This window comes from Solea solea, chromosome 3, assembly GCF_958295425.1.
Source record: "Solea solea chromosome 3, fSolSol10.1, whole genome shotgun sequence".
Taxonomy (NCBI): domain Eukaryota; kingdom Metazoa; phylum Chordata; class Actinopteri; order Pleuronectiformes; family Soleidae; genus Solea; species Solea solea.
In genome coordinates this window covers 22,829,675-22,857,194 of record NC_081136.1, presented here as the reverse complement: position 1 = coordinate 22,857,194, position 27,520 = coordinate 22,829,675, and the positions used below count along the sequence as shown (strand labels likewise).

General features: G+C 38.1%; 1 protein-coding gene across 2 annotated transcripts in view; it reads right to left on the bottom strand.

Annotated features, from left to right (window-relative positions):
• Positions 1 to 23,320, bottom strand: part of arhgef39 (Rho guanine nucleotide exchange factor (GEF) 39) — a 56,931-nt gene extending 33,611 nt beyond the window's left edge. For both annotated transcript variants that reach the window (XM_058623493.1, XM_058623494.1), the window contains exons 1-5: positions 23,275 to 23,320; positions 21,327 to 21,499; positions 19,424 to 19,518; positions 9,116 to 9,236; positions 7,848 to 7,966 (exon numbers count right to left, since the gene is read on the bottom strand). In XM_058623493.1, the coding sequence (XP_058479476.1) occupies positions 7,848 to 7,966; positions 9,116 to 9,236; positions 19,424 to 19,518; positions 21,327 to 21,464 (473 nt within the window). In that variant the 5' untranslated portion in view covers positions 21,465 to 21,499; positions 23,275 to 23,320. The remainder of the gene's footprint in view (positions 1 to 7,847; positions 7,967 to 9,115; positions 9,237 to 19,423; positions 19,519 to 21,326; positions 21,500 to 23,274) is intronic.
• Between the last annotated feature and the right edge of the window lie 4,200 nt (positions 23,321 to 27,520).

Here is a 27,520-nt window from a genome sequence, read left to right as displayed (position 1 = left end):
GGTAAAGGGGGAAAAAAGAAAAAGAGGAGGAGGAAATATCTGTCTAATTATTTTTGCTTCCCATACATGCATTATGAATTCAAATTTGTAATTAAGAGACAAGAGGCACTGGCAGGCTTCTGCATGGGTTAGTGAACATGGCATGGACTTGTGGGTAATTACTCAACTTTAATAGCTTAAAAGCAAAGGAATGCACAGTCGTGGTAAATACAGAAGAGTAGAGAGAGATACTCCACTGTCCAAATTGAAGCAATTAATATGTAATATGAAGTGACTGAAGAGAGCATCTTATCTCGCTCCAAGAGTGTGACTAAAGGAACTCAAGAACTCTGTGGACATTTAAAAAAAAAAAAAAAAACACTCCAAACTCCAGACTGACTGAAGTTTGTATTACTTTATATGACTGCCTTAGTCAACTTAACTCACACCTTCTGTATCATCTCGTCACCATGGGTTTGCCATGGATCTGTTTTAGGGCAGGGCGATATGGCCCTAAATTCATATCTCACCCTGGGTTAGCCTGGCAAACGCCGCTTTAGACGGACCAAAGTACATTTCCTGAGACAGTCCGCTTTGTTTGGGCAAGTCTGAAAGCTCATCTGAACTCTGGTGCGGAACAAACAAGCTAACTCTGGTCCACCTGAAAACCTGGGACTTGGTTGCCGTTCGTTTACAGTGGGAAAGAAGTGAACCAACGAGAGAAAGTAATTGGAATGATATGATTTATATGTGATCTGAAAACTTTGAAACCCTTGTGTGTCTGTGTAACCACAGCAGCACGTTGTAGTCGCGTCCTTGCCAGACTGTGTGCAGAGTGAGATCAAATCGCTGGAATCATCTCGGCTAGGGTTGGGTACATTCACATTTGAATCATTTAAGTCACGATATGATATTATCACGATACTATTTGCCACACTGAGTATTTGCAAAGTCATACTGTATATTGCGATATACTCAAATAAACAGTTCCAGTGAGAGTGAGCACTTGGCACCATCTAGTGGACTGAAATGACTAGTGATATTTTTTTTTTTAAATGGTAATCCACAAAAAGTTTATGTCTCAAATGTTTATTTGTAACATCAGTTAAAATTATATGCTAAAAAAATATTGATACTTGGTGGCGTTATAATGTCACCACGCAAAATACCGCAATAATGTATCGTTTTTTCCCCCAGCCCTAGTGTTTAATGAAGTTACAAATTGGAGTAAAAGTGCGGAACTTTTATCTTCCCCTGTGGAAGTCTGAGTAATTACCAAAACACTGCAGTCTCTACAAGACCTACGTTTCTCTCGGTCTGAGCACGACCAGAGCCAAATATTCATCTAGTAGCCTGGGAATCAGGTATGCCCATCAGTAATATGTCAGAAAACAAAACATTACTGTTATGTTAGAACAAATGTACAACATCTACAGTTTGTCTTTTTCATCATATGCTCATTTAACTGGAGAAAAAAACAACCCAGTTAAACTGGTCTTCACAATGTTGAACAATGACATTTACCATGGATTAATTAATTAAGGCACTTTGTCTTACAGCAATCCTCACAAATACAGTCTATGAAAGATTTTAGTGTGTAATGGAAGGTTTTCAGTGAAATGCAAGTCAATACATGTAGCCCACAGAAAAAGGTTCCATTAAAAATAAAATAAAATCAAAACTCACAACCTTGTGTTTGGCTGAAGGAGATGATGGAACTACATTAGCACACAATGAAAGCCCTCTTATGACAAATCAATGACAAAAATAAACATGGGCAGTGCAGCACACACAACTACGCACTTACTGCCTTACAAGTGTGACAATGACCCCACATTACATGTTACATGCTGACACTCCACAGTGGGCCATACCCTTGTTAGGCTAAATGGTGCTCAGTTTAGAGCAGACATATCCCCAAGGCCTACAATTGCTGAGGTCTGTATGAGAGCCACATCTCTAATATCAACACAAACAGGGCCAATGCAGGCGGAGAAGGATTGTCCTCTCACTGCCGCAATCAACTCAAGACCCCATCACTGTCATAATAGCAGGCTCAGTGGGGAGGACACCAATCCAGCCGGCTCTAGTGAATGCCACTTAATAAAGGCAATGATTTTATTCCTCCCCCGGCAGCGACATAAGTATCTGCACTTTACACAACCCTGCTCGCCATCCATCATCCTTGAATGGTGATAAGTGACAACAATTTCCTGCTATTCCCGGCCACAGAGACGGGGACAAGGTAAGACACAAGACACGGATAATTGTCTGGCCAGGCTACTTTAAATCATCCTACAATTAAGACACATCCTGTTTGACCCCTGTTGAACAGATCAATCGATGATGATGATGATTATGATGATGATGGAGAATTAATGGAGGAAAAGGCAGAGTGAAAAGCTGGACAGTGAGTCTTGCAATTCTTAAAAGAAATATGGTTAATATGTACATAATCATAGATATACGAGCACAGCATAGTGCATTGTGTATGTTTCCAAAGTTTGTCTGTTTGCAGGATTATGCAAAGACATTTTGGAGTGGATCCCATTAAAATAGCAGTTTAGGGTTTTTGTAAGTGTAGTTGTATAAGGTAGTAACACATAGTCAGCACTGACGGCAAAGTGCATGCCCCCTGCGGCAAGTACCAGCCTGAGACACAAGGAAAAGCCGATTTCAGCCACACACACACACACACACACACACCAAAGAATAGGTCTGCTTAAGTCTATTATAGCTTAAGGATATTTTTGCCTCTTTATCTTGCTGTTTAATAGTCTTTTATGACTGGAAAAGTTTGTATCACTTTGTAAACCACTCACTCTCCTGCACCAAAGAAAAACATTAATGTGGGGCTGCTAGGCTACTGCGGCTTTATTTCGTAAATTTGTGTGACTTAAATCTCTTTTACAGAAAATTATGTTTATACCCCGAATATTTGAACTCGGGTGAACTCAAAAAGGCGATAAAACAACCAAGTCAAAAAAGGAGAAAACAACAGCAATAAAATGGAGCTCAGTGGCAATGTCAGTCATCAAAGGCCTATACAATCCAAACGACATGTTGTACGCTTCACATTGCGAAAATGTAAATACAAATCATGTTTGGGCTTTTTGGGAGAACAATATTTGTTACACAGTTGGAGAATTATGTCTTTGAAATGACTCAGTCGTATGTGCTACTATGACTCAATACATAGTAGCTTATAGTTCTTTTATGGTCTAAAAGTACTGTATCGGACTAATATCGGTATCGATGGATACTTGGTGGATAAGTTTGTGATATCTGTATTGGTATCAGACACAAAAAAGTGGTATTGTTCCAGCCCTAGTCATTTCTGTTTGGTATCATTTACTTAGGTCCCTCATTCAAACTAAATGGCAAGTTAACAAAATAAAGATATCCCTTTAGTGAACAATTTTAAGTTGCTTTTAATATGCAATCAAGTTGCTTTCCAAAGTTGTAAAAAGTAGTGTCCGTCAAAAAACATGCTATTCATGCTTTTAACCTCTAAACCAACGACTAATGGCAAAAAAGGATGGCGGAATTTGCACTGCTTCCAAAACAGAAGCAGGCAAGAGGAAATTCCCACTAATGCAGATTGGAGCCAAAGCTAATAAGAACCTGTGCGAAATTCCCACTGGTCAGGAAAAAAAAAGTGGATCAACAACTCCCACACCATAAAACATGGGCTGTATGATTCATAAACAATGAGATTTATCCACCTTGTGGAACAATATAAAAAATTCTATCTACATAATTAACATGTTGCTTTGAGTTCTTTTTGCATAAAGGTAACAAACAAACAAAATGACACAGAACATGGTCAACAACTCTTAATAAAAGAGATTGTACTTCTGTTACAAGGACACAGAGCACAAAACTGTACAGCACACTCAACACTACTAAGCTCCTTAAACCACCTGCACAAACTCCATGTCAAACAGTTCAGAGAGCATCTACAAATGAGAGCTACGAAAGTGCTCAAAACAAACCTTTGACTCAGATGTTGCCAGAGGCTTTTGCCCTCAGCACAAAATAAGCCAAAGAATCATAAAGATGGAAAGAGATGAGAGCTGCTGATGCAACTTAACATCTATGACGTGTAAAGTAAAATAACTTCTTATGTTGATATGAAATGAAACCTATTGGTGTATGATACAGCTTTCACCCTCCGAGCCACCAGTGACAGAGGCTTTGCAACTTTTCTGCAACTTCTTGTGTAATAGAAGCTGTCACAAATTCTTCCCATCTCCAAGGCTAAATTACAACTAGTTGACTGGTGTAACTGTGTGTTCCACTTGACTGCTTTACCCAGCAGTACAGTTCAGTTCAGCTCACCATGATACAATGTGGAATGATACACCTTGATCTGGCTTACTTTTCAAACACAGCACTACCGCAACACATGGTTTCAACAACCAATCACTTCAACAAAGTACTCAAGAAATACAAATGGCCTTGAATCAACTTTCCAGTTTAATACGTGATACATTAAAACAAAAGAAGTGTTCTGGGACCTTTCTGTTAATCCATAAACTGACTACAGTGTGACCAGCTCTAACCTTTAGACATTGGACCGACTGAACTGTACAGCTTGGTGGAAACGGTACATGTATACCTTCAATAACTAGGTTTCCATCCAACATTTTGGGATTTGTTAAGCGTCATCTTATCATTTGATGAAAGAAAACATGGCAGTTTACATCAGCTAAGCTATGGAGTGACATTTCATCACATTGTATCTATGTTGTATGTACTGTATTATCATATACACTGCATTTTTTCATTTCCATTCCAAACCAAATGTTCTACCTGAGCCTAAAATATGCTCATTTCTAATTCTGTCCATCCGGGTCCTTCCCAATGAAAATCTCCAGCTCTGCCTCCTGTCTTTTAGACAGTGCAACTGTCTTCAAGCCATATATCATAGCAAGTGTCATCACCTTCTTGCGGACCTTCTCTTACAGCTATTTTTCTGTCACACAACACCCCTGACACCCCCTTTTCCACCCCCTCCACCCTGCCTGCACTCTCTTCGTCACCTCTCTTGTGCACCATCCATTGCTTTGAATGGTTGACCCCAGGTATTTAAATTCAACCACTTACGCTACCTCTACCACACCACCTGTCTCACTGTCATTCACACAGGTATTTGGCCTTGCTCCTACTACCCTTCATTTTTCTTCTTGGTTTTTCAATTTGGCTTCCAACATATTTAGTATTACCTATATTTCCATTTATTATAGTAATTTAGGTTCATTAGTACGTATTTCTGTACTTGACCGTAGCTACTGAAATGCATAGTATTATTGACATAAATATAGTTGTATGGACATAAGAGTAGATGCCGGGACACATCAGGGTCCACTAACCTAGTATTGATGTGCAACCACATTGGCATCCAAGATTGGCAACACTGCAGCAGTGATGACCCACACAGTTACCACCTTTTGATTGCATCAGCTCTACAAAGCCCCGATCCATTCTAAATCATGTGTTTGCTTTTGGTTTGCCAGCAGCCAAAAAACAAACGCCAAGCATTCCATTACAGCCCTTCAAAACACCACAGTGCTGTTAGTGAATGACCCATGAGTGAACTGTGGAGTTCACATCATAAATAAACACCAGGCAGCAGTGTTGAGTAACCCAGGGCTGTGTTTTCCTGCAAACACAATGCCAGTACTAGGGCAAACAATTTGTATACAATTTTCCTCAGGCGCAAGTCTATTGTTTTTGTGTCTACCCCTGACTAAAGCTCACCCCATGTCCACCTGCTGATTCTGTATTCCTCCTACTAACAATCTGTACACAATCACTCCTCCATGTGGCATCCAGCTGAGCCTGGTTGCACCTGGTTTGAGCTACAGCCTGTGGTCACCAAAAATGAAGAAAAAAGTACTGGTCAAAACCATTTGTTTGTTTCTGTCTCAATCATTTCAGGAAAACAAGAGATATATAGGGTTGTCCCAAGTAGCCTTTTCTGGCTCCAGAGCTGCAATAGTAATAAGTAAAATAGTAATAAGTAATGATTATTACTAAGTACAAAGTTTCTTTGTCAGAGTATTTCAGACTCAGACTAGAATATGTTTTCGCAGTCTGGCAGTGTAAACAGGAAGTTCATTCTCTCCTCTACATTTCAGCGAGTGCTACCAGTGAGAAACAACAATGGTGAAAAGTAAGAATAAAACACTTTTGTGTTGATTTGCTTGTGTTTATGTTGTATTTTCCCAATAGAAAAATGACACAATCTTGCACATTGACACTTGATTTCACTCTGATTTCAGAGTGAACAGAACAGAACAGAACCTTTTTGTATCACACAGCAGCATAGTAGACCCTCAAATTAGTATCTATGTACTTATTTCAATTTCCATATCAATTTAAAATCAAAAAATTATTATTAATAAAAAATATATTTTTAATTGAATCATGAGATTCTGAAAGATTCACACCTCTAATGGACAACAGGCATATCTGGAGCAGAAGTTTGTGGTTTTAAATAAACACAAAGTATTATGGATGTAGCCTGATTGAATCTGTGAAATATTATACTTTACCTTTTATTAATAACATACATTTTGAATAAAAGAAGAAAACAAACCAAAAAAGAGAATATCGAAATCCCACAATTGAAATACTGAGCACCCACCCAAAGAACAAGTAGCCAAATAGTTGAATATTCGTGTCCAGATAAAATGACGCATGCTAGTGTAGCATCCATAAATATGATTCCCATGAGATCCATACATTGAGCCCTGCAGATTTTTGAATGAAAAAGGAAAACACTTGTATTGATTGATCGTGTGTACCAAGTACCAATTGTTGCGGAAAAAGAAGAGAAAGTTTGAATTAGTGCATTTCCATCATTTGCATGGAAGATTCCAACATTATCCCCGATGCCTGGGAACTGTGAGAAAATAAAAGGGAACGTGATCCTTTGTTACAGAGGGAAAAGACGACTTCTCCGTCACATGATGGACGTATGTACCATTACGAGCACTCGGCTGTAAGTCTGGAAAGATGAGAAGACGAAGAGGCCCTAATTAAGACACGAGGCAAGCAGCTTGATAAACCAGTGCCACGATATCTGCTGCACTGGGAAGCCTGTTTCAGCCCATTTCTCCTCCTTGTTCCACTAATTAACGAGTAAGATCAAGACCGCGTGAAATTACGGCTCACAAATACTGGTGTTTAACAAAAGAGAGTTTGACAGTTTCTGGACGACGCAAATACTACATGGATGCTATTTCAAATAATAATAATTGCATCTGTCACGGAGATTATACGTTGTGCAATCTAGCGTATGATTGGTGAAAAGAAAACAGCTAAACAGCAAAGACAGAAATCAAGCAGGAAATCTGTGACCCGTCAATAACAATTGCTATTGATGGATGGAAAGTGACATTTCCACAAACAGTTAAAGGTAATTGCTTGAAACTTTATTTAGTTTGCTCATCGTGATAAAAAAAAAAAAAGCACTTATAATGAGTTAATCGTGGTGAATTTCTATTATTGTGAATGGAAAAAAACATTAACATTTCATGTGAGTGAAAACCCTGTCTAACTCGCCAGCATACAGTCCTTGTGATTTTTTTTTTTTTATGTGCCACCAAGGGGAGCTGCATCTTTCCTCATGACTTATTGTGACCCTATTAAAAATTTTCACAAAAAAATATGTATCCCATCTGCGATGTTCCTGACCACCTTAGGTGTAAACAGATGGCCACACCTTAAGTTTAAGGTCATCACATCCCATGCCTAAACTTGAATATAGCTCATACATACATGAGTTATGAAAATCATTTTTGATTGTCAAATGAAATCTCACACTGTACTTATTTCATTTACACAATAAACAGACTTACTGATCAATCCTTAGAACAGGCAGTTGCAGTAACTCCTCAAGCCTTTGGTTGTTGAACTCCGGCCGTGCCTCCTGTAGTTTCTTGAAACGTCTGAAGGTCTTGTTTTTCTTCAGCTGGATCTACAGTGACACGCAAGACAAACACGTTGTCCTTTGTAAAGTGTTTTTTTTTGTGAGATGTGAGACAGGCTTTCCTGGGCTGTTCAGTATTTTGGGAATAAATTCGTAATAAAATCTCTGATCAACACATGAAAACTTAACCAAAGCAAGATTTAGAGACACAGTGGCTCGCTTTCACTGGAAATTGTATTTTGCCTTTCCTGACTGGAAACTGAAAGTTATCCTTTGGCGTTTTTCAGGGATCGGTTAAGAGAATTAGCGTTTTTTTACATCGTGGCCCACAGGAGTTGATAATTCTCTGCGGCCTCCATCAGTAAGATCAAATTATTTTGAGACATCTGTTTTTGAAACTGTTTTTGTTATGATTTACAAAAAGTGACACATTTACCAAACAAGGCAGTGGTACAAAGCAACTCCTTTGTCCCTTTCAAGCTAAAAATTGGATTCACTATGGACTTTGGTGTGGGAGAGTGAGCCGTTTACAAACGTCAGTTTCCAGTCAGGAAAGGATGTCTAACAGTAAGGTAAAGTGATGAACATATTCTTAAGATAATCTGGACTTAAATAGCTGTATATTTTATTCGGTGATTCTTTTGTTAAGTGTATAAAATGTCCATGTTAGGCCGAGCGCTCATACAAACAGTATTCAAAAAACCTGAAGGATGCCCGTAAATGCTTATCATTCGTCTCTTGAACACACTTGTCTCAGTCATGAGTTTATCTAGTTTAATGGGCATAGGAGTCCCTGACAAACAGCTAATCAACAGAGACATAACATGCTAATGGACTACGTGTATGTCTGCTGCCTTCGGCAAACTACATATTTTGCAAATTTGTGGGGAGTGAGGGTGAGCAGTAAAAAAAAAAAAACAGCAGGGTAATAAGAAATTACCCTGCATTAAGACATTTCCCTGCATTCAAATTTTAACACATTGCTACTTTTTTTATTTTATGAAGATAAAAAAAACAGAGGTACATTAATGAAGCATTATGCCTTAATAAAAGGACCCTGGTAATTTTTACCCTGGGACTTCATTTAAGTCGCATTAGGTCATAAGCTCATTCTGCTTACATCTTCCTTAACTTAGCTTGTGGCATGTTCATAGGACACAGAGGTGTGATAACAGGTGTGAGACAGTGAGTTCCTACCCCAAGCACTTTGCTGGCATTATAGATGTTGTCCACATATGTGTTGTAGTGCTGCAAATGTGGACAGAACTGGTCAAATCCCCGACCAAAGTAGCCATTCTCCAAATGGACCAAAAGAGACCTGCAAAGATAAGACAGTAAAGGCAATAAATCTACCCATGTGCAATAGGGCTGTTGGAACAAATTTTGGGAGTCAAATATGATTTGAATATTAAAAGAAATCTATCGAATGTTATAATTACTGTTTGAATGTGTATTTTTTTATTTATTTTAATACACGTGTTAAAACGTGGCCCTCTTTCCTCTGCCTATCCACGTGTGAAAAACAAAATAATTTGGTCACGCACGATCCTCGCAGAACAATAAAGTTTTCTAAATCACAACAATCTCACGTTAAGTCAGAGGTTGCAGACGGCGGTAAAACACCCGCGGAGATCACCACACCTGATCATCTAAAAAGCGATGTGTGGAAAGTGTTTGGCTTTCCATCAACAAACTGAAAAAGCACAAATAAAGATATCGAAATCTGCAGAATACGCAACGTCGAAATGAAATATTACTCGACAACGAGCAGGGGACATCTGCCAACACTGCATCCTGGCAAACAAGCCGAGATTAAGTCTGTGCAGGCAATAGTTATGTATTTTTCGCCTCCCTCCACATAGCGGGGTATACAGCTGCCCGTCAGAATGCTTTTACGGACAAACTGGTCCGCTTTATTTGCAAAGGCATGAGACCGCTTAACCAGGTCACCCCATGTCCATCTGCTGATTCCACTTTCAAAGGCTTTGTCCAAGAGCTTGAGCTAAGGTACACTGTTCCTAGATGCGCGACCATCACCGACAAAGTTGCCACAGGCATATGTGACAGTCACTGCACATTTCATAGATGAGGAATGGGAGCTGAAAGATATAATCCTTTAGAACAACCGAAGCTCAGACGAGCCGCACTGCCGAAAACGTTGCCAGATGCATCAGCGACATACTCGGGAGAGTAGAACATGACAATCTATACAGACTAGATATACCAGACTATACAGAATATATATTACAGCACTATTCGGACAGGATTCATTTTTGAAAAAAAAGCACAAAACTGGAGCAGGGAGGAAACGTTGCGTTCAATTTTGGTAGAACATGCATAACCACACCATATGGTTAGAGATGTATTTACCTAAAGCAATCAGAAGTCCTGTGCCTCTGAATAGTGCTTTCAACTTTTTTTGGTTGGGAGTGTTTGTTGAATGCTGAAAACACCAGGGGATTTCTGTTTTTCACAGTTGATTAATATTACCTGGGGTATTACCAAGGTAAAAGCCATTATCACCGTAATGATTACTGACATGGCACATTCGGACAGGACTAAAATCACAGAGAAGCTCTGATAAAAATTTCTTTACCATGTAAAACGAATCCTGTCCGAATAGGGCTTAAGTAACCAAGAAAAAGCTATCAAGTAGTGAGAACTACAGCAACAGGCTGCCACTCAAACTTCAAAGTGAAGTCTTGATGGCTTGAAAGCAGCACTTTCAATTTTGCAGGAGCTTTTCTTGGTGACATAAGTGAACTGCGTCACGTGACACCCAGAGCTATATTGTCAGCTGTGTCACTCACAGGCAAACTTAGGTTAACTTTTGTTATGAAACTGCAAAACCCACTTATTCTAAACTGGTGGTTTGTCATTATGGCCATAAAGGTAAGATCTGTTTCCTGTGAACTGTGTATAACACCAGATGTCATATTTATATGTGTATAGCATTTTGCAGAATTATGTACATTATTACTGTAGTTGCTTATAAATTAATGAGCATAGTCCTAACCCGGCCCCTATGCTGTTTGGTCAGAAAACCTGCAATTATTTTTTTTAAGGACCAGGATTTTGTCTAGTTACAATATATAGTGTTACTGTTGAATGAGCTCTTTAACATCAACACTGGGGGAATGTCTTCTTTGACAGATTAACCAATGAACACAGGCTCTAGAGATGATGTTTGAGGGTGGTTGTTTTTTTAATATCACCTGAAGGCCACTGTACATATAATAATACCTAAACTTGGAAGTTAAACACAATGTATGTCTGCTTCAAAAAGGTGATCGGCTCCTTTGCCACTGCAAATGGTATGCTTTTCCTTAAACAACCAATGCAACAGAAGCAAGAAGCACAACACGCAACAGAAGAAAGTATCATGGAAACCAGTGCTTACACAATGAGGGTAGCGATGCATGATATTATCGGCACAACATAGGTATTCAAATAATATTATCGTATATCCACAAACAGGGCAAGATCCTCCAATATGACTAACAGGCTGGAAAAGGTGCTACCTCCTTGACATCTATGCTAGTGCCCTCTAGAGGTTTATTTATATTGTACAATGAAGAAAATTTACCATCTACATCTGCTGTGATATGAGCATGAAAAATATTACGTTAATTCACTACAGAAGAGACTAAATTACCTTTGCTGTTTAGTGCAGGGAAGAACTGAAGCACTCCAGATATATTGGCCATTATATAATATATAATATCAGATATTGGCAAAAAGTCCAATATTGTGCATCCTTAAATAAGGGTGTCAGTAAATACCAATATAAAAAGTACCAGTATTGTTGGTTAAAAGATCCTAGCTACAGATTAGTCAGTACAATATACAGTATCTGTAACAGTCTGACACTGCACAAATTCACTGTATCGTATATCGGAAAATTATTATTTTTCACATAAGCTCAGGCTTTAACCCTTCTTTTACAAATCCTGTTGGTGATGACAGGACTTGGCATGCCTCCTTCTCATTATCTTAACTCCTAGAACTAGGGCAGAAGCACTCACTCATTGGATTTTTTTGACAATACTACAGCCATAGGCAGCCTGATTATCATGATGGTCATATGAGGGTTAAAGAGAGATGCCTGCCTCTAATGCCATGTGACCAGAATTTGAGTGCGGAATGCCACACTGCAGTGATGAAGAGAGTGTGTGTGTGGGGGGGGGGGGGGGGGTGGTATCAAGTCATCCCTAATCCCAAGTGGAACCAAGTTTGTCCACAGTTCTATCTGACAATGAACTGCTGCTCTGCATGAGTAGAACGGAGGCGTTCAAACACATCTTAAAAATATCACCTTAAGCAAAGGCACACATGTTTGGAGACGGTGCAGGGGTTGAACAAAGTTCAGAGGAATTCGCTTCCCCGTAAATGGGGGAGGTTTAACAGGCGAGGCGCTGTCGTGTCATTTCAAGGCCTCTCCCCCGTGGGTGACGTATTAACTGGGACCCAGATGGTGGCTCTGTCTTCAGGGCACCCAGGGCCACTTTGTAGTGAGAACATGCCTGCTGAACTCAGGAACAAAACAACTAGATCAAGGCAGAGGCAAAGCAATCGTTCAGCCTGTCAGGCACATTACAGTAACACGGACGCAATTGGTTGGTGGTGTTGACACTTGTGAAGGAGCTTGTTATCCAAACTTAGAGGAAGTACCCCACACACACACACACACACATACACAGAGTCTTACTCTAATGATGCTCCCTGAGACTTGTGTTCATACATGCTGTAAAAAGGAGCACTTTGCCCGCTGAAGTTGATTTAAATAGATTTTAATGAAGTTGCGTGCCAAGGTAGCCTCTGTTCATAATCAGGAGATGCAGGAGCAGCCGGGAGAGTTCTAACGAGGGTAAAGGGCGGGAAAAACTGTGTTTCCGTCCCCGTACCCCCCGCCCTTCTCACTGCCAGAGGCTATTATGATAAATATGAAATCATGGATTACATTTTTATACTTTTTTTTTCCACCCTCTCTCTCCTCAGCAGCAATTAAATTGTCTGGCCATCAGCAGCAGGAAAGAGATAACATTAGCATTCTGCACGTGTCACGTTAATCCACATCAGTTCCAAGCAGTTGTGACATCTGGAGTGGGGGGGTGGGGGATACACAACCTTGACCAAACAATTCAGGGTGAGATTCCCTCATTTGGGGAAAATGCCTGAGCAGAGGAATACTAATTGTTATTGCACAGCATGGGCATCCAAGTGAACATTAATGACTAATTACTGAAATAAACTAATATCACAGATAGGAAACAAATGTAGTAGAGCGGTGTGCTGTTGCTCTCAGTGAACTGCAGGGTGTGCTGATGCAGCGACTCCTGTCACCCCATGTCAGTCCACAACTATTCTTATTGAGGACCCTTCTCCTCTTCATATTCATCACATCACATCCTGACTGGATCCAAGGACAGCTTTTTCCTGTCCATCATGTTAGAAGCTTGGATTAATTGGATTACTACATCTGTTTCTGTTCCCCATAAACAGAGGAAATAGCATGGTGTATCAATATATTCACGCAGCCTGTTATTAAAGCTGGGATATACTGCTATACCTAAAAATAGCCACGCATCAGTTTTGTTACCATCATTAAAAACACTCTCTGTAGTGTCTATCGGAAAATTCCCAGTCATTTCCAGAATTTTTCCATGGAAACTTGTCTTTGGGAATTTTGGAATTATTCCAAAAAGGAAAGGTTCCATGGGAATTATGTGAACTTATGGGAATAATTGAGAACTAACTGAAAATGTTGAATAATTTAAAGAAACTATGTCATATACAAATATAAACATTTTGTCAAAACAAGACATCACATTCATGCAAAGTTATATAATTAAAAAACATGATATATATCGATAGATGTATAACCTGTCTCTCTCTCTCTATATACACACACACACACATATATATATATACATACATAACCATATATACACACATACATATACACATATATATACACATATATATACATATATATATATATATATATATATATATATACCCCTAATATACACATATATATATATACACAAATATATAATATAGTGTTATTTTCAATAATTAAAAACAGTCTTTCTATTTCAGAAACCATTTCAACAACAATTGTATGGTAGGTAAGGTTTGGTAAATCAACATCGTTTGGTATGTCAACATTTAGGTTTGGTAAATCAACATTTTTTGACATTTTACAGCCCAAACAAGTACTCCTTTAATCGAAAAATAATCAAGATTAAACGATTATGAAAATAATCGTTAGTTAGACCTATTCACCACCACCATGAAGTGACAAACATGGGGGGGAGGGGGTTGCAAATGCCAAACGTGCAGCAGCACGGAGCATTCCGTTTTTAATATTGGCATTATATTGGACACCAAAAAAGGTGATATCAAGCCAACTCAAGCAAACCAGTGCAGAAGGAAAACACAGCACCGGATGTGTTGCTGTATCAGACAAGGATGCTGCTTAACAGAGTCCATAAAACCTGAATCCCTGACAAGCTAGAGCTAACTATAAAAGTGAGGTGGTGCACAAGCTGATGCTTAAACAATGCAACTTCCTCAATCCTCGGCACTGAGGAGGATACGAGAGTGTTACACTTTGGCTCAGTGAAAGACGGGATTAGGAGGTGGACATGGTGAGACTGGAGTTTAGGGGCAAGCAGCAGGTGTGCAGTCTCTGCGCCTGGAGATGAGACGAAGCTGGGGCCTCGCTTCTATACAGCCATGACTCAGGCAGAAGAGAGTGCAGCTGAACCGCACTGAAACAGAAGAAATAAAAATTTCCTCCGCTTTCTGTTTAAATATAAATCCTGTTGAGCAGTGGAAAGCGATCCGGAGATCGGTGCATCCCAGGAACATTCATGCCTTTAGAGTGTGTTCTCTGGAGCCTGGCTTAACAGACACAAGCAGCATTTTTAAGCAAGAGCTTCATTGCCTTGAAGAGCTATTATTATCATTTGTGACGTTATACGAACAAATTTAAACTGAAATATATAGATATAGATAATATGAGATGGGATAATCCTTCATTAGTTGAGAAAAAGTGGAAAAAATAAAATGAAAAAAAATGGAGAAACATGGAGTTTCTAATATCTATTAATGATTAACCAATTATTGATTATTAACATGTTCAATTATTAGTTGGCACAACATTTGCAACCCTATTCAGAGCTAATTAAAAAAATAATCTGATCACAGTTATTAATCTGACCAGATTCACGATACATTAGCAATACGTCATACAAATATGATTATTTGATTAATCAATTATTAGTTTGAGTGAGATTTTTTGTTTTTTTTAAAAGATTTTTCAGCTGCTTCAATTTGAATATTTTATAGTATATATATATAGTAAAGAACTCGTTAAATAAGAACACTTTGTTTGTAAACAAAATAGGACATTTGAGATCATCACTTCAAGGTTTGGGGAAACATAGATTGATATTTTTAACATTTTCCAACATTTCATTAACCCAATAACTAATCAATCAATTGAGAAAATAATTGTCAGATTCATCGATAATGAAAATAATCATTAGTGTCAGCCCTACTTCACTAAATGGACATATTTGGTCACAAGAAAATGCATCAGTAGGTCCAACTGCAGCTGTCAACTGCTACAGTGAGCTTGTTGACAGACGTGGGAACAACATGGACTTTTATTATTGTCAGCCTGTTTAATTCATCATTACAGGATATTATATACCCAATGTCTCATGTGTGACACAGAGATAACAAAGTCGCACACATTCATCTACGAGAGCTAATTATCACCACTTGCTATCAATTACTCTACCGTCACGCACATACCCAATGAATATCAAATGTGAGAGTGACAGAAAGTGAAAAGAATATGGGAAAATCTATAATCAATCACTTAACAGTGGTAAATAAGTCTGCCATGAACTCATGTGAGTCTCCGTGGAGCATTTTTTTTTTTTTTTTTAAATGGAGTGCTTTGCCCATTATGTTTCAACCATTGATTCAGTGAGGGGGCTCATAATGAAGATGTATGAGATCAGCAGAACCATTTATTCAATACACGGGACTGTGTAATTCATACTTCAATCTTCATTGTTACCGCTCTCAACAAGAAAGCCCGTCAGTCTGCACGAGATGTGGGAACCCTCACTGCTCATTATCTGTATGGAAATGGAATTTCCCAATCAGAAGTACTCCAACCACTCGCACTGTAGTTTGTCACGCCGTCTCAGACTAAACAGTATATGATTTGTCCATTAGAGAGTGTTCAGAGTGCAAATCTGGTGGGTTCTTCACATCCACAGTTCACATAGTAATCTGCAATTGATTGATTTATTTCACTAATTAAAAATAAAAAACAATAAAAGAGTAAGTAAACATGTTGCCACATTATAGCTGTGCAAGTAATCAATCACATAAATTGTCAGCCAATTTATTAGGCACACGAGGCAACTATCAAAGAGGTAGCATTAACGCCTCTCAATTAGGTGCCTCTTGTACCTAATAAATTGGCTGACAACTTCTTAACACTAAGTGTTAAGGGTGGGACAAAATATCAATTTGGTGATTTATCATCGCCCTTCCTCGTCCAATAAATGAATCGATACACCAGGGCAAATGTCGATATCTTATTTAAGCAATTAAGCCCCTCTAAAGTAAACAGTCCCTGCCAGTTTCACTCGCTGGGTGTCGCTAGTTCATGTCTCCGCCGCAAAGAGATGGATGAAAATTGCCAAAAAAAGGCATTTTCAGTTTTCGGCCTTAAGACTTTTAACACCGAAACAAAACCACCAAAACAAAACGCTGTTATGACGCATATATGCAAATACTGCGGCCAGCACGCGCCTGTCTATTCCCTCCAAGATCATTTTGGAACACCAATAAACTCGGTTCCAACAAGATGTGGGAACAGCACCTATTAAATGCTGGAAAGTCTCTTTGCGCAAAAGTGAAACTTGGCTTCATACAGCACAGATTACGAAATCCCCGCGACATTCACTTGGATCCCCTGCACTTCATCGAGACTGTGCTCAATCGTTGGATGTGGAGAGTGCGAAAAGAAATGATCCAAGCTGCGTTGGAGACAGAGAAGCACACAGCGCAGGAGCGGTGCACTGCCCGCTCGTGCCGCTGTGTGTCTGTCTGTGGCTTTCGGCCAAGTGTTTCCGATTTTGGTTTTTTGGTTTCAGCTAACAATTTTCATTTCAGTGCATATGGAGCAAAGAAACCAGACAATATTCACATTTAATTCTTTAGACAACAAAATCCCAGTATTTCAGCAGTTTCTGAAATAATCTGACAAGCCTGTCCAGCACCAACAACCATTTGCCGCTCAAAGTCACATAAATAACCCTTGTCAGCAGGTAATTTTCTTGACCATGTCTTCTTACCTCAAATACACTGAGTTGTTACCATTAGATATCTGTGTTAAGGAGCAATTGAACCTAATAAGGTGTAATTTTATTCAATACAGTTCAGGATGTTGCTCCCAGCATATTTTTCCATGAGTGTCCACATTAGCAATGCTTGGTTCACTTCACCTGAAACTGCATGCAGCCCCAATTACTTTCCATGATCACACCAGCAGTAGATTTTGTAAAGCACTAATATATATTTCCCTCATCAATTAGGCCTCATCTCTCCCACCCACAACCCACCTGCTTTTAATGTGAAATATTAATTTCTAGGATCCACCCTCTTGTGGGCTTAACTGCAGCCTGGGGATATCTAGTCCACAGACTAAATGTAGGCCTCTTAGTCATTAAGTGGTGCAAGTAATGAGTTATTTAGTTTATAAAATGTCAGATAATAGAAAAAAGTGTCAATGTCAAATGTCTAATTTTAAACAAAGTAACTGGAAAATTCCTATTCATCTGAATGAAACACCTTTCATCAAAAATACTCAAAATGATCAGTTGTTTATCAAAATACTTGGTGATTCATTTAATAGTTAATTACTAATCAAATAATCAGCATAAACCAAAGTTTATGGAACCATATAACCAACCATGAGGTACCACTGTCTATAGTGTGGATCATAAAGTGACATGAATGTAACTTTTATCAGCTTTTATTCTGAAAGGCGTTACAAGCTTCAATCCAGAATCAATTGATAGTATAAAAATATAAGAATAAATATACTTATTAACACCGTATGTTAGGACTATGCATATTTAGGAGAAAAGTTCAATACATTGACAATACATTAGAATTACTATAAGTTTCTCTAAAATAAAATAAAATAAAATGTATCAATTTCTGTTTTCTGGCTGTTTAACTGCATTACCTTCTTAATGTTGTTCTCTTTCTTTCTAGATCAGGGGTGTCAAACGTACAGCCCACCAGAAGTCAAAAAATTACTGAAATTAGTTATATTCTATAAATTTTTTTATTTTTTTATATAATGTGTATATAATATTGAGTCTGCATTTTTAATCTGTATTTAATTTAAGTATAAGTATCATGACTGACTACATACCTCAATATTAGTACTGCAACAGCCTATCATCATCACCATATATGATGATATCCAGACTCTAAGACAATATCTTGTCTCGTGTCACGATACTGGTAGAATATTGATTTATTGTCCAGTCCTATAATTCAAGTTCAAAATATACAGCCTAGAAGCACATCAGAGGGCCAGCACAGGGCACTGTGAGTGTAACTTGGCCTTAGATCCACTTTGAATGCTCTGTTGACGCATCATAAAAACAATGACGTGATGTGTTACAACACCAAAAGCACAACACCAAAGACGAAGAAGAAAAGATATGTGTGGAAGCATTTGTGTTAGCTTAGCTGTTAAGTCCTTCCAAGCGAGGTAGCGGAGAAGATGCCACAGAAGGGCAGTGCAAACAGTGATCGACCTCACGTCTCTTTGTGGGACAGAAATCCAGTGAGAATATTAAATATTGTTATCACTAACATAGAAAGGATCAAGGTTTAAATCTCACCACTTGGTATAAGCTTTCAAACACCCATCTCTACCGTGAGCTCTGTTTTCCTTCTTTATTGATTCATGGATACAGTAGTTGGATGCAGTGCCTCGGCTTGCACACAACTTCAAACATCAGCTTATTATTTGTGTAACCGAACTTTCCCCAAGTCTTTCAAGTGCATTTGGAGTTTTTTCGCTTTCATAGCAGGAGATCAATTCCATGTCTAGACATGCAAGTTAAGATGAGCTTTCCTCAGCTCTCCCTTCCAGTTGGCCACAGATCTTCGGCAGAAGGTCATACAGGTAACGACATTTCATGAATTTTCAATGGTAACAATAAAGCCTTCGTCTTGCGATATCACCTGTCCAACTGATATGCCGTAATGCATCCACTAGATATTATTGACCCTTGCTAATGGTGAAGATAAGGACTATACTTTGGTAAAATGAGAGCGTATCTTGACTACATTTTATCGCAAGAGAAAACCTGCTAATCCCCCATCCTTGTACGTACCACCATTTTCCAGCAGCATAGATATTTTTTTAATTATTCACAGGGTACTTACTGGTTTATGGAGTGAATTGCTTTAATTGAACTGAAGATGTTTTCTCTAATGTCCTGCCTCAGGGTTCCTTTGGCCTTCAAGATTTCCACAAAGTACTGTGAGAAAGAAGACAGCGGAAAAAGAGAATTAGAAAATTCCTCATCATCCGGATTCATAACGAAACTGTGCCGTCTCTGATTGGATATGCCACTGAAGAATGAGATAAGAAGGTGCCTTCACTGCTGACATCTTAATAATTTGCCCAAATCCAGGAGCAGACTGCAACAAACATATAAGACCCTGTATAGCTCTGTAAGACTTCATGGTACATATGAGGAAAAAGGCCAAAGGGATGTTGCACCAGCTGTGCTACTCTCAAGTCAATTGTAGTGAAAATGAGATCAGCAAATTGAATGTGCATTAAGCCTAAAATAACTCCTAACTGAGGTGAACGGATGAAGGGGAAGTAATTGTGTAGAAATGAGGTGGTGGCTGCAAAAGTTTGCTCTCTATCCTCACTGAGGAAGATTACATGGATTCTACCGAGAGTCTGTTACCGAACAGAGAGACTGCACTTCGGAACGTAGCAGTGGGACAACTGAACAATTGAAAGGCAAAGCTGGGGAGTGTTGTACTGAACAAACACAAACTTTCTGGAAAGTGAGCGGTTTACAAACTTTAGTTTCCAGTCCAAAAAAAATCAGTAAGATAATAGCACCCAACGTATTCTTAAATTATTGTAGACTTAAGGAAGCTAAGATGTTATTAGTTGACCTTATGTCTGTATGTCAGGCCAGTTCCCACTGGCGGAACATGTCAAAGACCATTATTTATTAGATTAACTGATTAGTTGTTTGATCTATAAAATATAAGTGGTGTAAAAGGTTAATCGGTGTTACCTAAACCTTAAATTGGTGTCTGCAAACCAAACATATTCAGTTTAATGTCCTCGAGGAGCAGATAAACCAGAACATTTTAACATTTAAGGAATGTGAAATTGCAGGAAAAAAAAATATTTCATGAAATATATGTGATGAATTTGTTATTAGAATTGTTGACGAATAATCAATTGACTGATTGACAGTTCTACAGCAGTTACAAAAAGTTATATAATATATACATGTTTGATGCCATTTTAATATTGTAAGTAGTCATTTATATTTCAATGATATCTAATCTGGTAATGCTTCATTACTTTTAAATGTATTACACAGAGACTATTAAACTGAAACTTGATTTTAAAGAAGTATTGCCTTATCTGTCAAAAAATCTGCAATTAGAAGGAATTAGAAATGTACAGTATTTTCCTGTAAATTGACTTATTTTGCCTACAAAAACAAAAAAATATATACCTTCTTTGATGTGCTTTTGGGATTAGTGTTCAGTATATTTTAAAACATGTTTCTGATGGAATGCCCACATAAATCATCTTTGATTATATACCCTTGATACAAACAAAAAAGTAAATTATGAATTTCAAACCACCTTTAACTCCCTAATTTAGTGTCTGTCTAACTGGTGAGTAGTCTAGTAAAGGACTGTAGTGTACTCTAGTAACATTATATCCATTTACTAATATCTTGAGAGGCAGAATGTTGCATATTGGACAGTTAAAGAGTTGTTTTTCATGAAATTTGGTCAGAACAAATTTGGTGGCATTTGCCACACAAGACTGGAGGATGAGGAATACATAAAATTAGAGTAGAAAAAAGCCTCATAAACCTTTTTTAATGCGATAATAAAATTTATGATACAGTTCAGCAATTTCACTAAGTGAGGGTCATCTGTGGTTGTGAAGAAGGGCACAAGACTCTTAAAACTTTTTTTTAAAACACTACATACTATTCATAAAAAAAGTAGACGTATCATGTCAAAGTCTGACACATTTGTGACCTTAAACCAGCACCTCATCACTGCTACTCACAGTTGTGACCAGCTCCAGCTGTTGGCAGTACTGCTGTTCAGTCTTCACCAACTCCTTGGCCGTGCGGGTGCGTTTTCTCTCCCATCGGTCTCTCTGTTCCTGGATGGTGCTGCTGCTTGGACCACTGAGGAAACTCATGGTCACAGTGATGGAGGCGGAGGAATAAAAGGACACTGCAGAGACACACACACACAGGGAGTCAGACACATGGGTGGGTCAAAATATTGATTTGGTGATATATCTTGCCCTTCCTTGTGCAATAAATAATCAATACATCAGGGCAAATATCAATATTTCAATTAATAAACGGAGGCGTTCTAAAGTAAACAGTCCCTGCCAGTTGCCGGGCGTCACTACTTCATGTCTCCTAGCGGCTATGCTGCTCAAATGAATGAGGGAAACTTAGGAAGAAGTTACCTGACTGAAGAAGAGGGAGTTTACAGCGGGATAATTGTGGAAAAAGCTACGTTAACAGATGTCTCATCCACGTTCAATACATAGACTTTATGCACTTTGTTCTCTATGTTGCGAATAAAGGGAAGAAATCCTGCACTTTTAACCCCCTCAAAAATGACCATGTATATTACAATAATAATAATAACAACAATAATAATAATAATCTGAAGGATAACAATATAACAAGTTAACAAATTTGTTCCTCGCACAAATTCTTGCCAGGAGCCGTTTCGGCCCCTGCCATTCGTTGCTCGGGCCCTAATAATATTTTCATCAATCCCAATGAGCATGCAACATGGTGTTTGTATGAGATCTAACAGTGCTTGTGATTGGCTGTCTCAAGGTGTGCAGGCAGCTAGAGACGGAGCGCATTGCTTAAACTAAAGGATGAAGACAGGGGTGAATACCTGTGTGTGAGTGTGACTGTGTTTGTTTTTGAGAACCTGGCACTTCTTTAATGAATAATAATATGCTGAGAAGACCTCAAGTGCACGGACTGTACACATGTTCTACTACAAGAAGACATCCAGGCTGGCTAAAACTAAGAAAGTTACTGCATGTGTAAATTATTTATTAAATTAAATTTGTAGTATTAAAAAAAGAATTGTTCAGGAATTTAACTCAATATGCAGCCCTAACGTTTTGCATTTTGAAGAGGAAGCTTACAAAGCAAACAAAGAACAACATCCTTTTTGGTGTGTGAAGGCCACTGTAGTTCCCTGACATGCTTGGAAAAGGAAGTGAGCATAGGGCTGAATAAACCAAAATAATCATCAACTATCTTGCAGTTCAGTTTTTTGAATCCCCATTAGCCACTAGACGACCCTTCCTTGGGTCCACATGTAGAAGATACAAAACAGTATATTCACATTACCCTAAAACAGCGTGAATATAACAGAAAGGAAAATTACAAAACCATATAGAAAGGAAAATACTGTATATAAGAAAAGACATAGACTGTGCAAAGCATTACATGCATAATAATGATGCAAAATTATTTCTATTCAAATGACATTCTCATGAGACAAATAAAGACATTTCGACTGTTATTTGTAAGGAACTAGCTTACATAACATCCATTATATGACGTTTTAAGTGAACCCTAGCATGCCAGGAACTTTGAAACACCGGAAGACACATTGAAAATAAACAGGACAAAGTAAAGTAGCAAAGTGAACGTGACGTGAAAACAGCGTGTGCATATTTTACCCATGACGATTTGACGTGACACATACACAACACGTTAACGCGGCGCTTTCATTAATGTTTAATGAAGAAGCTAGTGATTGTCAAAACGACAGCGTCGCTTGTATATGAAAATATGACACAACATCCAAAAAAAAAAGCCCCGCAAAAATGTCAATACATGAAAGCTATTCCTTACCTCAGCGTTGTATAGTGTAGTGTAGTATAGTGTGAACTACAACGTGCTGTGTGACCATGAAATGTGTTTATTTGTAGTTTATATATCGGGAGAGTTGAAGCGTCTTACCTTCAGGTAACGTCTCCACTGTTTTAAGCAAGGCGCTCTTTTCAGACTCTGCTTCCTTCTTCCGGATTTGGTGTAGTCGCGCACGCTGATTGGCTGCTCAATCTACGCCGGAGCCGGAAATACCAGCTTTTGTTTTATTCCTCTTGTTTTGTTTTATGTTTTTTATCATTTGAAAAACAAACGTACAACGCAGACTGGGACTAAGGGTTGATTAACTAAATCAAAATAAATAAATAAGTTAAGATGTATACAAATTAAGAGAAACTTTATTATTACACGAACAACTACAAATAATAATACTATATAATACATTTATTAAATTAAATAAAAAATAAACATAATGATGATGAGAAATCAGTTTCCCTAAATGTTACTGGTTTGTTAAAAAACAGTTTAAAAAATAATGCAACTCACATAATTTCACTTCACTTTATCTATTGTTTCCATCCATTAGCCTACATTGAAAAAAAGCCGATTAATCATCATATTATCATAATATGATATGAATTTCTTTATTTTTAACATTTAAACACTATCATACTGTATTTCATACTTTATTTTTTATTTGTACACATATTTTCATATATATATATATATATATATATATATCAGCAGGAGCAGACAGAGGTTTTCACTTATTAGTATGCTTACCCCTTGTACTTTTTACATGAATTTCAGTACCATATAAACATTAATAATTGCTCTACATTATCAATATACTATATTACGAATATTTTGATAGTGGAGGCTCTTCCCTTAAAGGATACTGTAGAAACAACCATCAGCATGAAAACAAATTTGCACTTGAAAGTGCTTTAGGAACACTTACCACCTCATCGATAAAATCCAGATAATGAAATAGACTATGATAATTCACAAATAAACCTCTACCTATGCTTATTTCTAATTATATCATGAAATAGATGAAATTATAACAAAGAAATATCCTGTATCCATTTTGTGTCATCCTGCTAAAAGTCAGACAGTCGGACAGACAATATAACGTACTTAGTGGAGGTAATTAGCCTTTAAACCACCTCATGTTGTGTGTGTGTATACTGCAGTGCAATAAAATCCACTTTATGTCATTATAAACGCCCACACGCCCACAGACACAACACAGAGCATGAACTCAGTGTTAGTAACTGCCGTGCATACACTAGAAAAAAACACTTGGGTTCAACATGAACAAATAATTTCAATTTTTCAGCTTGCTCTTGGACGCTGTTTATTCTGGGTTGATATCGAATCACTAATGTGCACATTTTAAATGTCATGGTGTATCTTATGTATCAGAGTGGAAAATATCTCTTGGCTCAGTCCCATATTTATTTTTATTTCCCTCTAAATGAATGTCATAAATTGAAAACTACTAACATTAATGTCCTAATTATAAACATTTGTGTAATAGAACAGAAGTAAGGGTTATTTTTTTTTTTTATTCAAATCCAGTTCACCAGACATAAATTCAAAAAATAGACTAGTTAAAAAAGAAGAATAGTTAAAAAAGAAAGAAAAGAATAAAACAGAATAACCACTTTATTTTCAGTTTAAAACATACACTTGTTAGTGCACATTAGGAATGAAAATTGAGTACGTTTACTCACCATCAGACTGGCACAATAGCCATCCATCCATCTTCTACCTCTTTGGTACCAATCCCAGCTACTGGTACAACATAAAAATTCTAAATATATTGAATATAAATATAAAATATAAAATATAAATATAAACCTCAGATATGTCTTATAAATATGAATATGTGGGATAAATATAAACCTTTTGCATATACAGTAAATATGTATACCTATCGACATACATATGTGCACAGAACTGCACAGTGTCACAGACACAGTGTATTGCACATAAGTGTACTTCACAGTAATGTAGCAGCAGAAAAAAACAGTTTAGATCCCGTTCAGATATGTTGCATTGATGTATAGACATTTGAAAAACAGTCCAGTGACAGTAAACGGTTTGTATTGTTTTTGTTTGTAAACTGTTAAGGGGTGGGGGGTGGCTGTGGGTTACTGAGTGTTCAACATGAGGAATGACATGTGTAAGTTGAGCTTGGAAAATCCAAGTTCAGGGGGCGCTCCTCAGAAATTCCAAGTTCCGACTACAAATGAGATGCATCAACAGGTCCCAAAGGTTTACATCTGGTATGAAAATGCATTTTCTGTGATCAGATAGCAAGTGGATGGTGCCTGACCACTTGTAAGTACAGGGTCCACCCACAACAACTACGTGAGCGGAAATATGTTGGCGGCTCTGAGCGCCAGTTTTCCACTTTTCCACTATCGACTTCTTCCCCTGCTTTGAAAAGCAAAGAGGAGTCCATACAATAGCGCAAATTCATGTGCCGCTAACATTGTTGTTGTTGTTGATATGAAAGTGCGAAGGACGTGACGCTTTAGTCTGCTATCCCGTCGCTATCTGATCACAGGAAACGCATTCTAATGACAGGTGTAAAGAGGGCAAAAGTGTTTTGATTATCTCACAGAATTCCTCAATGGGGCACTTGAACTTACGCACTGGAGCTTTAAATAATCTTTGTAAAATAATTATAATTTTTCACTTGTTTGATAAAGAAATATGTCCTTCTTAAACTTGGGTGTATTAACCTGTAACAAGCATATATCACGCCCCCTTGCAGAAAGCAAGATCACTAAAAATTGTTGAACTGTCCCATTTGTGGACAAAACTCTCCTGTGGTTCGACACAGATTGAGTTGCAAAGGCTATAAAAGAAGCCTTGAGGGAGCCACACACATCAAGGCATTTATTGGTATTTATTGATCACTAATAGCAAAAAAAATCGACCTTACCATACGTTTAGATTTAGGATTAATTCAATTTAAAGCTCAGTGTACAGCTTCTGTACATTGCAGAGCTACTAATTCCCTTCAAGCTGTAGTCAAACTGTGATAGTACTTTGACCCCTGTGACCCCATCTTTCACTTTCTGCACTATTTGAACAGCTTTTCAAGGAGAAAGATGGCTCAAGTTTGCTGTTTGATAATTAAATTGAGCGTCTCTTCAAAACTGCTGTTAATATTTTATCGTTCCTGCTGATTTTCTGTTGATTTAAGCTGCTAAATGTTACTCAAGTGTAACACGTAGCGTCTCTTTTTCATACGCTTGAAATACTAACCACTTGATTGACGTTTTGTTCTTGTTTTCTCTGATTCCCCCTCTCAAATATTCACTGCCTCAGCCCTTTGACCTTTGGCATAAACTTATTATGAACTGTACAACATAACTGGCAGCGAGTGATGATGATAGAGAGAGAGAGAGAGAGAGAGAGAGAGAGAGAGAGAGGGATGGTGCACACTGGTTGGTGATGTGAGAGTGGCTCCATGAAGGAAGTGCAGCTCAGCAGTTTGTAGCTCATTAAAGATAAAAGTGATGCCCCTCAGTAATCAGGCTGTGACGCAGGAGGCTGTGGAATGAAATCCACCAGGACTGAGGACTTTCAAGTGGAGGGGTAAAAAAAAAAAAAAGGGATGCATTTTTCTGCAACTGTATCCCAGGCTGCACTTCAAGTTTCCGGCAGCTCCACAGAGCAGCGAGAACACTGACATCTAGTGCTGATATGGAGGCCAAGTCTTGCTGCAACACAAGGCACATGTCAGGAGGTGGACGACTTGATATCGAGTCATTCCTTTGTTATTTTAGTACTTACTGTTAATATCAGTTAATCCAATGTGTAGCAATTGGTAACTTGAACAGTGGTTAAAGTGCTCATTATTATTGATGCCTGTGAGATTACGGGCCCATGTTATGTGTCACTAAAAGGCTTTACTCTGTACTGACCATTGTCAAGACACATTCACTGACCTCCAGGAAAACTACAATTTTAGTCCATATAAGTGAACACAAAACAGACTCAACTCCGCTGTCGGAATGATGGGTTCCGGATTGCATTTTCAGTGTACTGCACATCTTCCTAGCCTCACAGGATACACAAAAATAAGAATTAGCTGAGTCAGATACTTCTCCAACAGAAATGTCTGCCTGCTTAAGGCTACAATATCTTAACAATATGTTTGTAGCTTAAACTTGCTATGAGGCGGACCTTTCCAGCTGGAAGTTTTTGATGTTTTGTAAACCTCTCACCAAAGTCCATTGAGAAAATCATTGACTTTTACATCGCAGCTCTTAATCCGCTGCTGCCTCCAACGATGTCACATGTGTTTATTATTTAACTTCATGGGTTGAAATCCTGTGGTGTCTCAAATGTACCA